Source organism: Acanthaster planci, linkage group LG06 (genome assembly GCF_054643075.1).
Source record: "Acanthaster planci isolate LZ-2023a linkage group LG06, COTS_SCS, whole genome shotgun sequence".
NCBI lineage: Eukaryota > Metazoa > Echinodermata > Asteroidea > Valvatida > Acanthasteridae > Acanthaster > Acanthaster planci.
In genome coordinates, this window is record NC_141782.1 from 5,046,034 (window position 1) to 5,058,491 (window position 12,458).

The 12,458-nt window shown below is 40.1% G+C and overlaps 1 protein-coding gene across 8 annotated transcripts in view; it reads left to right on the forward strand.

Annotated features, from left to right (window-relative positions):
* Positions 1–12,458, forward strand: part of LOC110989242 (uncharacterized) — a 515,163-nt gene that overhangs the window by 239,048 nt on the left and 263,657 nt on the right. For 7 of the 8 annotated variants that reach the window (XR_015425756.1, XM_087138535.1, XM_087138534.1 and 4 more), the window contains 2 exons: positions 4,473–4,538; positions 7,157–7,277. Coding sequence is in view for 7 of the 8 variants with exons in the window: in XM_087138535.1 (XP_086994661.1) it covers positions 4,473–4,538; positions 7,157–7,277 (187 nt within the window). In the remaining variant the exon portion in view is untranslated. The remainder of the gene's footprint in view (positions 1–4,472; positions 4,539–7,156; positions 7,278–12,458) is intronic. The other variant, XM_087138533.1, reaches the window with a different exon arrangement.

The window sequence follows — 12,458 nt, forward strand, 5'->3', positions numbered from 1 at the left end:
TGTTGGAAAAAGTCAGTGATTGGACTATCCATGAATGGGCATGCAGTAGCAGTCAGGATGTCGCGTTAGGTGCAGATGCAGTGTGTGCTTCGGTATGCAGTGCGGCATGCACAAGGTCCTGTGGCGGTTTTTGAAGAGATTTGGTAATTTTTTTTTGATCAGCGTCACAAAAACGTCAAGATAACCGGATACAAGGCATTTATTCCGAAATCACGGTACATACATTTGCCGATACATGCAAACGTAATTTACATACATGACAACATGTGGATACATGTTCATGTACATGTGCACATATGCGGTGCACATGTTGAGCATCCATCCAAGTGGGTTAATTTAAGTTTTAAACGCTTATAACTTATAATATAAGACATGTTAGAGAGCGCTATAACGGCAATCTACTGTAATTCAGCTGTTCGGTGTTTAGTGCTTGTCTCCGACCTCCAGCATAGCCAGCTTTGATTTCTCCTGTCGCATTGTATTTTGCTCAAAACTGAGAAACATACTGCGTTGAAATTTTAATGCTGTCTTCCTCAAGTAATCTGAATATTCCTGAGAATTAAGAACATTGTCTCTCAGACTGATTTTCCTCCACTTTCCATATTCAGAGATTTGCATGTTTGAAACCACAGAGAACGAAAACTTCCTGATGTCTACATGTACATGCACAAATACTACCAAATGAAGAAAGCTTGCAAAATTGTTTTAAAGGAAGAAAGCTTGCAAAATTATTTCCCCACTACCAGAGAAAATCTGTGAAAATCTTTTCCCACTTGTGAGAAAAAGGGCGAAAATCTTTTCTCACTTGTGGGAAAATCTGTGAAAATCATTCCCCACTTGTGGGAAAATTCTGTGAAAATTTTGTCCCACTTGTGTGAAAAAGTGTGAAAATATTTTCCCACTTTTGGCACACTTTTTCACAATTTGTGAAATGAAAAGGAATTCCCTGAGAAGAGAAAAATGTGTTAACTTTCAATTGCAATGTACTGTACCTCTCTGGTGAGTTCGGTCTTTATTTACCTCCCAATGCATAAATTTGGTACTACCTTTAAGTATGTGTGGATATTTTTTGTGTTCATGACTATTATTTCATGTCGTAGCCAACCCTCCTAGATCGGTGCCACTCTGCATATGTAGTGACTGTTTGGGTAGGTTGAGCGCAGTAGACTCCTCCCCCACATTTAGTGTGGGTTGGGTCTACTAGAGAATACCTACCCAAACAGTCCTCTCCCGTCCACTTTTGCTCCGACTCTTTGATTTTGCTTTCAAAAAGAAGGACAATCATGGGGGCAAAGCCGCGTTGCACTGTGGGAGGTCAGGGTGAACTACACACGATCAAATCCTTTCAGCGAACAATAATAGGCGCCTGGGAAATTTCCAAATGTAGTGACTGTTTGGGTAGGTATTTTCTAGTAGACCCAACCCACACTAAATGTGGGGAGGAATTCCCAGGGTCCCATCCAAAATTGAGCAAGAAGACTGTCATGTACTTCTCATCGCTCCGCGTTGGCCACGCCAACCACAGTTTCCTTACCTGACCAGACTACAGGTGGAGTCACTGATAATACTGCCAGACAGGCGGTACATCCTACAGCAATGGAAGTTGTATGTCCTGTGCCCCGGGCCAATGGATCTACATGTGACATGCTGGCCCTGACAAGAGTATGACGCCTTTCCACCTGTACAGTTTACAACAGCAGAATACAGCATTTACATCTTAGTGTGATGACCAGGCAAGAGCTCCAATTGAAGTGCTTGTAAGCACCATAGCCAATTTTTTCATGCATCTTTTCTACTCCTGCGTCCAAGTAGCTACAGTTTGCAACGACCACTTTGCAATCTCTGCCTTTACACAACAGCTTCATTGACGGCTTGTCTGTCTCAGATAATGCTATAAAACACCTCCTTCTTGGGATGTTCATTGAACGCCTTCCTACACAACACCTCATCCCATCCTTGGACCTAACTTGTGTCCTCCAACTTCTTACTGGCCCTCCTTTCGAGCCACTCCGTGATACATCTTTACTACACCTGTCCTGGAAGCTGCAGTGAACGTCCTATGCTATCCATTGCTGAGGCCACATCTGCTAGGAACTCCATTCCAGCTTTGGGTTTCCTCACAAAGAACCAGACTTCACCATTCCAACCACTAGACATCTTCATTCTCAACATCGCATCACAGTCAGGGACAACTGATGATAAACTATGGTGCCCAGTTCAGACTCTCAAATGGTACTTGGCACAAACCAAGAGAACTAGGGAGAAGACATCACAACTATTTGTGATATCAGTCAAACCCATTGGCCAGCATCCAATGGACTGTTTCAACCGTTGAATTGACTGACCTTGTTTGACGATCAAAGTCTCTGGCTTATCTGAGCTCATGCCAGAGTGGTATTTACCTCCTGAACCTACTTTTGGGGGTGTTGCCATTTCGGACATAAGCAAAGCAGCTAGATGAAATCACCCATTACTGTTACCTTATGCTGCCTGAATGGCATCTTGCAAATGGACTGTGCTCATGGAAAGACAATCTTCACATCAGCAGTATTGAAGGCAAGGGGTTCTTCGCCAGGACTGACTGCTGTTACCTCAATGATCACTCGTATGTTCATCCTCTCTTGTGCACTTACGATTTATCCGGCGCATCCTCACCAACCCCTTTAGGATTAATGCTACGCCGCATATTTAGGACTGTTTGGGTTGGTTAAACACAATGGACTCTTTCCCCACAGAAGTGTTGGATGACTCAACTAGAGAATACCTACCCAAACAGTGTGCGCCCATCTGCCCTCCCCATGCTGGCTCAGACTCTCAAACACTTTCAAAAACAGACAAACATATGGTATTTAAGGGCGCACAAGAGTTGATCAAGTTTTTAGCAAATGGCAAAAGGCACTGAGGGAAATTTGCATATTTAGGAGTGTTTGCCTAGGCATTCTCTAGTTAACTCATCCCACACTTCTTTTGGGGAGGATTTAATGTCTTAATTTTTTTGTCCAGTTTTGGATGTTTATGAGGAGCCTCAGGACTTTTGAGTGTGCTGGATATGATTATTAATAGCTTCTTAAGCCAGTCACACAAAACAAGTTTTCCAAGAATATTAATGATTTATTTTAATGGGCCAATCACAAGCTGTTGAGTAACATGTGACAACATGTACATCGTACAGATTGGTGTCTGGTTGCAAAATGATGACAAGGGTGAATGCTTGTAACTTTTTAAAATTTGATTGTGTTTACAGGTATTTCAATCAGATCTTGTAGGCAATGGGGACCGAATCATGACATTTGTATGAAGAACAAGTGGGAGCCTTCAACACAGTGGTACAAACTGAGAAATTGAGGACTTTAACCCACGGCAATGGTACATGATTGCATGGTTCCTTCGCGGATGGTGCAGCCATTTATTAACTGACCAAGGGAATGTGGTCTTTGCTATGGGTTTTATCGCCATTACCATAATGATTTTCACTGACTTGGACAAACCCAAGAATGCCCTGATTTCGCGCGCATTCTTCACAATCCTACTGACTTTGATTTTGCTCTTACAAAAAACATCTGAAATGTCAGATAAAGGCTCTCAATCTGAAAAAAAGGCCAACATCGAAAGAGGAGGTGGTGAAGGCTTTGTTGCAATCTGGGCTGACAGCTCCATCCAAACCCAGCTTGATGGCACGACAAGAAACAGCAAGGTGTTTCTCAAAATAAGCAATTTGACCCGTGTCGGACACGCGAGTGTGGCGCAATACATAGGTCCAAACATTACATGTGTAGCAAAAATGCCAGTGCCGTGTGAAAACGGAGCGGAATTGAACCGGATTGGAACTGTGTAGATTTTGACACGGATCGGACATTCATAGTGTGAAAAGGCCTTTAGATACCTTACCTAGGGCTTCAACCCCTGAGTTCTGCCTGTTGGAATTCTCCCCAAATGCCCCAAGCCAGTCAAGAGTTGGGGAAGGGGGGCTTGCCTGGGTCAGCTGCTCAGCGCGGATGTTATTTGGACCAGATGTCTTCCCTGGTTTAGGGTGTTAAGGGCAGAGGTGGAGAACTCTTGTGCAAGATAATGATTGTGGCTAAAGTTTTATTCTCTATGGCTTTCTGACTTGAGCAAATGAAGTCATTACAGTCAACTGCTTCTCTCCATCTCCATCCTATCTTGCATTTACATATGCAGCAAGGTATGAGACGGAGAGAACCCCCCCTGCTTTGTGTTGGTCATTGTCTCACAGGAATCTGGGGAATTCCTTTCAGACATCTTGGGGGGGATGTGTTAAGTAACAATAGTCTGGAATGTGTATAGGGATTGGACATGTTGGGGGTACCCCTCGGTCTCATTTCTTGCTGGGTATATGCATTTAGTATCCAAAAGAGACTGGAGCTTAGAAGCTAAGATATAGGCCTCCTCTCCCTAGGAACCATGTTTGAAGGCATTTAACAACCTTTCACACTCTCTTTTTCCCAACCCAGTATGTAGGCCCTGTGGCATCCATGTTGAATGAAGGTCTTAAAGGCAGCACATATAGCTTCTGTGAGGTAGGCTACTTCAAAGTTGTTGGCGTACAAGGGAGGGGGTTTGTAAGGTCTTCTATCATTTTCCTGTAGCCAGCCCAGTTTGCTTTGCGGACGTTTGATTTCTCTACGGGAAAAGAATGGCTGTGCCTTTGATAACGATGGGTCTGTGATGGCTGTGTGGGAAGGGTTTAGGACTGGTCATGTCAGGATTGTCAACAGAGGTACTCTTCCTCCATGCTAAATCTGGGTTGGTAGTGGTATTCCACTGACTGGAGCAGAAAGTAGTTGGTTCATGTGTATCAAAGAGGAAGTTTAAATCTAGCTGAAGGCCCAGTTGCTTAATGCATGTAGTTCTCCAAAGCAGCTGAGTAGTTGGAGCCCCAGTCTGGGTGTTAACAATCGTGTGAGTCTCAAACATGTAGGGCTGTAGCAGATCGCATGGTTTAGAGCAACTGATGGAGGCTTATAAGTATTGATGATATTAAGGCCATGTACCTGGACCAGACGAGAGAGCAGAAGACAACTTTCCTATAACCACAGCAACAGTGAAGAACTACTATTTTGTGATTGCTACAGTTCATTTTTTTTCAAACAGCTCTTCCATCACAGCCACCAGGTGCTGAAACAGCTATGTGAGTTTTCGCTGGCGTAGGATGTGAGATATGTTCAGTGGAGTATCCAGTGGGGGAGGAGAGGGAGCAGGCTTTCCTCCTCTTGGGAAATGTTGGCAATCTTAATGCCCTGTTTACAAAGCCAAAAGGACATACTGTTTGTGCCATTTCCTTAAAGTTAGGTTACATCATTGGTAAAATTACAAAAATGGGACTGCCAAATATCCTTGAATATCTTATTTCAAAGAAAGTAAATAACAGCCTCAGTTAATCTGTAAATCATTTCTACCCAGAATGATGTAGTTTTTGAGAAAATAGAAATATTGTTCCTTTTTAACAATGGTGGGCAGACCATTGTTTAAATATTCCTTTTGTTTAAAATTACACATGTTGACGGCCACTGACTTCAGTGTATGGTCTGTACAGATGTTTTTATAAACGGGTAACACTAAAAGCCACAAAAGTATGCTGGTTGAAATTCACAAAATGCATTGAAAACTGAAACAAGAGGACATAAGTGTGAGATATAAAGTAAATAAGACATTGGATCAGTTTAGATCTATGACAGGGATTTTTGTAAGAGCAAAATTTCGCGATCCCACTATCAACCTTGAAGCATAATGGTATGGTCCAAACCATAACACGGCAGTCGTTTTGAGCTCATTGCATAGCGAGAGGATTTTCGTCAACCAAAACTACAATTTCAAGACTTTGATCTTCTTTGTTTTCAAGATCTAGTTTCCTCTGTGCTCATAATTATTAGTTAGTAAACTGAGAATGGATTCAGACTTCCATTGATGTGAACTGACGTGAAAGTGTTTTCATGAAGCATAATTGCATGGGCACATGTATAGGATATTGAACTTGTCATGTCATGGACGCTTGTCAACTGCAGAAACTTTATTGCTCAGTGAAGTTTTTCCCATGAATCCACAGTGTTACATTGTCAAAGAAGCATAACGTTCAAAGGTAATTTACTAACTACTCTGTCATGGAAAAATGCTCCTTTTAAACGGCAGCAACACCTGTCATGCCTGTTCATCTGCAGACACACTCCGCGAGTATGTTTGCTCACTCAGAACACCCTGTAGTTCATAGATTCTCTGCGAAATAAATTGAAATATTTTCAATTTGACTATCCAATAGGCCACTGTGTTTTTCTTGGTTTTTCTCAAAGCAGTTCTCTTAAATACAGAGTAAATCAGTGGAATTAAGACTGTAGTTAATTTTAGACCCCTAAATCAGCCGATCTTGTAACACCACCGCCACACAAACAAAAGTGTAACCCCCCTTCAAGTGTGTGAGTTTGTTTCTGCATTCAATTGGGGACCCTGAACAATAGAGGACAATAAGATCCCTGATTGACAGAGGGTCCCCGATTGACAACTGTGTACAAAACATATGGGTGGTCTTCTAAAAAAGTAAATTACAAACAAAAGAGGAACAATAGGGGGTCCTGAGTTGCAGGCAAATACACACTTGGGTGTGTGGGTGGGTCTTCAGCGGGTTATTAAGGAGACTGTTACTTTTATTAGGCAAATTAGGACAGAGTTATGGGGACGTTCTCTCTCCCATAACATTTTTGTCCCCCACAAAATAAGTAAAATATCATGTGTACCCATAACTACAGAACAATGTGTGTGTGTATATGTTGTTTAATAGGCTTTTACCACTTTAAGGTGGAACTGCATCGTCAGGATAAATATTTGTTTAAAGTTGAAATTAAAATGATTTAATCCATATAATACCAATTCAAATGAATTAGGCTTCTGCATTCAGTGACCAGTGTTCACTATCATGCAACCCACTAGTCATATTTACACTGCCTTCTGTTGGAACTGGTTAAAAACTTGTGTGGACACTAACTGGTGAGACTTTCTCATGCTTATCTGAAAAAAAAACTTTGGTTGTCATTATGTGATTTGTAGAATCCCAGTCAAAGTGCACCCAATAATTTACATTTGCATAATGGTGGTGGTTATTCTCAAAGATGTACCTTGTTTGATTAACCTCTTATGTTGCATGCAGCATGTCCAGTCTGAAGTGCTTCTACCAAATTGGCCAAGATACTTCTGGACCTTCAGTCTCTATCTCATGCACCCAGCATCTACTGTTAGACAAGCTGCCAGCATTATATTCAAGTATATTGGTAAGGTTTGTCACTCTCATTACACCTGGGTTAATCCCTGTCATCTGATTTGTGGAGTGTCAATCAAATGTTTTTTATATTTGTCCCAATACAAAGCATGGACTGAAAAAAACAAAAACAGATCATTTTAATTCTCAGTCTAGTATTACAGAAATGCTTATCACTTGTATATACTGTAGCACTATTGCTGAAGTTTTTATGCTGTTCTTCACATAAATTAGTGGACAATACACTTTAAACATTGTTTCTTCTTATGACTTTTCAGTGGGACTTGAATTAGCGCACACTCCCATGGGACACTCATGCAATGCTCTTACACTGGTTCATGCTGCTAAATTGGAAGAACAACAATCATTTGGTTGGGAGCCAATCTTAGCATTGAATCCATGAGTGCAGTGGTACTGTCCGACCTCCATCATAGCCAGCTTTGATTTGGCCATTTGCTTTGACTCTTGACATAAACTGAGGAGTAGAATTCCTTGAAATTTTAATATTGTCTTTGTCACAAGCCCGGGTCCCCCCTACCCTCTGACACCCAATGTGTGCACGGTAAATTGCACAGTACACCCAAACAGATAATTTAACTTCAAAATTCAATGGAAACTAATTTATTTACAAATATACAAACCACAAAAACAATTTGATGAAGGGGGAGCAAAATAGATTAACAGTTAAAAAAATGGGTTTCATAGAAACTAGAAGGCTGGTGGGCTGGTTAATAATTACCACTAGCCCAAATTCGGACGGTTCAAAGGGAGAGTTGGGCACTTTTCCGATGCGCCGATGTTACATGACTCTCAGCCGATCCCCTACTGGGCTCCTGCAGTTGATACTGCAGGAGCCCAGTAGGGGTTCGGCACTCAACAAGCCTTGCTTTTTTTACGAGACCTTTCCACTTCCTGTTGTTACTGTCTATTGTATGTGTTACATGTATTTGTTTATATGTGTTTGTGGAGTGGAAATTGAATGAAGAGGCTTGTATGATAAGTCTTCTGTTTTCATCTTACTTACTTGTATTCCCTAACGCTGTCGGCCATTCACTAAGTTTGATCTATTGTAGCTCTCTTTCTATCTCCCACAATGCATTGTGGTGCCTCATCCATAATCTCCTTTGTTTTTCAAATGGATATGTATTTTCTATTCTTGTTAGGTAATGCTGGTGTGTATTGGACCATTAAAATTGGTTATTCATAATGCCATTTCTCATAAGGTGTTAGCCACCTCATCAATGAGGGTCCCATATATGGATTTTTTACTCTCCCATCAGGGGGCTAACTGAACAAAGGAGTGTTTGTTTGGCTTAAGATCCTCTGCTCCCTCATCTGCTGCTTCTCTGCAAATTTGTGTATTTTGGGGGCTTTTTGTATTTTACTCATGGTGATAAATATTTGTCCACAGCAGGTCATTTATACACTGGGAAAATTTTTTATGCTCTACAATATCAAATTGCACCACAACACATAAATAATTCCCAGGGAAACAATTTGAAATGCCTCACTCCACAAAAAACATTGATATCAGCCCCACATAACCCAAAAGTCCAATATTTCAACTTCATCGACAATTGCCAGGTTGTAGAAACTACTGTTTTAAACCATTCTATCAGCATGCATCAAAGACAATCTACAAGTAGTTTGATTGTTTTTTATTATGGCTGAAGTGACTTTGCACAAAAGTGCTTCTCTCAGTCATTCTGGGCTGGTAAGTGGGAGCAGTCATGGCTGGCAACGTGCATGCATGACCACACATTCATGTCACATGCACATCCATCAAAAAGTATCCACACACTGTCAGTGCACACCAGAAACACTTTATAAATCAACAAATATGGTAACAACCCTTTCATTTATACAACAGGTTTTGCCCTTATATAAATTAACATCTCCCAAACACAAAAAAATATATCTTGAAAACCCTTTCATTGTGGGCAAACAAGTTATTGGGAAAGGAAATGGGATATAATATATCTTGAAATTGCAGATTTTTTCAAGAAAACGGGCTTCACCATGGAGCCCAAATCAGAAAGGAGCAGCCATGTTGCAGAGTATTGAGTATTATTATCTAAATGGTTTATAGTGGGGTAGTGATATTTTTGCACAATAAACTCCTCTTTCTTGAAGAAAATTTAATTTCAAACCAAAACAGGTTCTCCTTCATCCCATCAGTTACAGTTTATTTTTTAAGATGATAATGTGTTTGGGCAAAAGGAAGGTGTATTTATCGCTTTTATTGTTACTTATTAATTTATAGAGTGCTCCAACAGCTGCATGCATTAAACACATTCTTCGTTGCACGTTAACAGTTGTGATACTTAAAAAAAAATTATCTGGACAATCATTGGAAAAGTATTTAAAAATATTTCTCGAAAATGATAGTATTCCGGGCAAAAATATTTCAATGATTGTTGGACACTGTTATTCACTTACTTTCATTCATTCTTTATTATTTTTCCCACATCACTCGACACATTTTCAAATATATATAATTATATTCCAGAGTTAGTCGTAATGATGTGGATGGAGATCCCCCAAAAGCAATGCTTGTCGAGTAGCGATCCCCCTATTGTAACTTAAATTTAACTTTGAACCTTAACTGAAAAAAAATAGTTACATTAAGCACTAAACACATTAAAGAAACATTAAACAAGACAATAAAACAATTGACAGAACCAGACTTCAATCAAACAGGTGGAAGAATACTAAAAATCGTTCGCATATGTACATGTTTATGTTAACATTTTTCAGAATTTGAGTAATTGGACAAAAGACAATTTTTACTTTTGGATTTAAACAAGGGGAGACTGTGAATGGTAGTAAGAGTACTTTAGTACTTTGCAGTCATAATTTCCATTCTTTTGCTTAGTATCAGGCCCAGGGGCCATGCATCTTTGCACTGTTGAATTTGAGTATCCATTTTTCACTTAAACGCATTGTACACACTAGAATTTTTCAGTGTAGCTGTGAGTTACTGTTCTTTGACACCTGTAAGTGTGAACTTACGAGAGATTTTAACATTATCTTTATCATTCTATATGTGGTACCAGGTTGCAAAGTTCAATGCCCTGCGGGTTTCCTCAGTCCAATTGCTGAGCGGGCTATAGCCCTCCTTTTGATTAATGTAGGGATCGTCGCCTGAGTTTTTCATATTTTGTTCTTAATTTCTCTGTGTGTCTGGGAGCGACCCTTTTAAGCTGCAAACAAGAACACATAACAGTAGAGTCAGTCATTCGCTCCCCATCCTCACGTAGGATGTTAGCCACCTCATTGTTGAGGACCCCATATGAGAAAAGGGACTCATCCTCCCAAAGGGGAGCTAACTGAAAGTGCAGAGTACCAGCAGTTGCCATTCTTACATACTGCTACTTCCTCAGTGTCATTGGGCATTCACTGGGGTCCATTGTCAGTCTGCCATTTCAGAATTATCTCTCTCCGGTATGGCCCAGGTCCAGTGCATGCTAGCCATACAATATCAGTGCTATGCCCATTTTGTGGGACTACTTCAAGAGTGTAATGAGTGCTGACCCTAGCAAGGTGGCATCCTTGAAGTCACACTCCACCTACACTTCTCGTCTGAGGAGATATGTTACAGTCAAATGGCTTCTTACGTAGGACAGCACTGATAGAAAAACCAGAAATACAAGGCCCCACCTTAGTAAGGCGAGGTGTCAAAAATGTTTTTAGCGTTCGCCCGCATGCACCCGCGTCTCTGCTGTTCTGTACAGGAAGCTGTTCACCCGCGGTGGAACAGAATAAATAATCCACAGCCGGGGAAACTGTATCAGGGCATTGTATTCTCCATTGTTATTTAAATTGAGTCGTACCGCCGCAAGCAGAACGCTATGTCAAGAATGGCAAACAAACCACTGAAGAAACCGGCAGTGGAAACAGATTTTTTTTATGTTTCCGCACATGGGAGAGTGTATTTGTCTTGAATTTTTCACTTTTATATTGCATTCACCAAAAACATCCCTACAGAATGTCAGAAATCAAAGTTGCGTTCTTCGATTGTAACCACCTACAAAGATTGCAACGACTGACATTGTAAAAACTATTCCATCAATTAGTTTTTGCAGTACTCTCCATTTATTCCTCGACATTGACATTTACTTTATTGATTAACCTTTCACCGCTTTGGAAATCTTTCTGAGTCAACATAATAGAAGGAGTGTATAAAACAAAAATATTCAGCTGTTTTTTAATACAATACTTAGGTGCCAATACTTGAAAAATACTGTGAACAGAATTGTTTTAATTTTGAAGTGGCTCTGGGAGTTCCAATAAAAAAAATCTCGGGTAAATCCACCCCAGCTCTGGAGAAAAGGAAATTTTCTGAGGAGTGATTGACAGCTCTATTGTTCCGGTAGACACAATACATGTAATATCTTGAAGTATTTAGGGTTTGTCAGTAGTTCTTGGAGGACTTGCTGGACAGCTTCGTTGATCGTAATTCTTCAGCTAACACAGTCCCAGAGCTATGCTGTGTTGCCTAGAAACAGTATTACCATGGAGAACCCAGGGTGTTTTTTATAGCATTGAGTGGGTTACCACTGGATAAATATGTTTTCTTGTACACGATACTGTACATTTTGCATGAAGCATTGAGTTATTTTTCTCAGCATACAATTTCTTGGATTCATTAATTCTGTGTTCACTCCTCATTTATGCTGTTTTGTGTACATTAGCAGGTCTATATTTCTTTATAACAGCTATTTTCTTCAACGTTTGATGCCCTCCAAAAGTCATATCGAGAAGAAAATAAGACATGGAAGGTCATTCTTTATTTTATTGTTTTCAACGCATAAACTCAACAGCATGAAAATCGATAGTAAACACATCATGGGAATATTTATTAAAGGTTGAATGTTTCTTTATGAACTAAAGGAATATTGCTCTTGTGTTGTAAATAAAAATTTAATAAAATAAGTTTGAGTTACACATTAAGATTGAAAAATGCATTTGCTGAAAGAAGGTGATGAGGAGACATGCTCGAATGTTTGCAAATGTTTAATACTCACATTTAAAATCTTTATCATAACAGTAAGGGAACATTATCCTCTTAATTAATCTAAGACTGAAGTTTAATCAGGGAAGCTGCCTTTCTGCATTTTCCATTCACACTGTCTCTTATTTGTTTCTTTACAGATTCGTCTTTCATTTCTCTTGGGAACTCTATGGCAGCTTG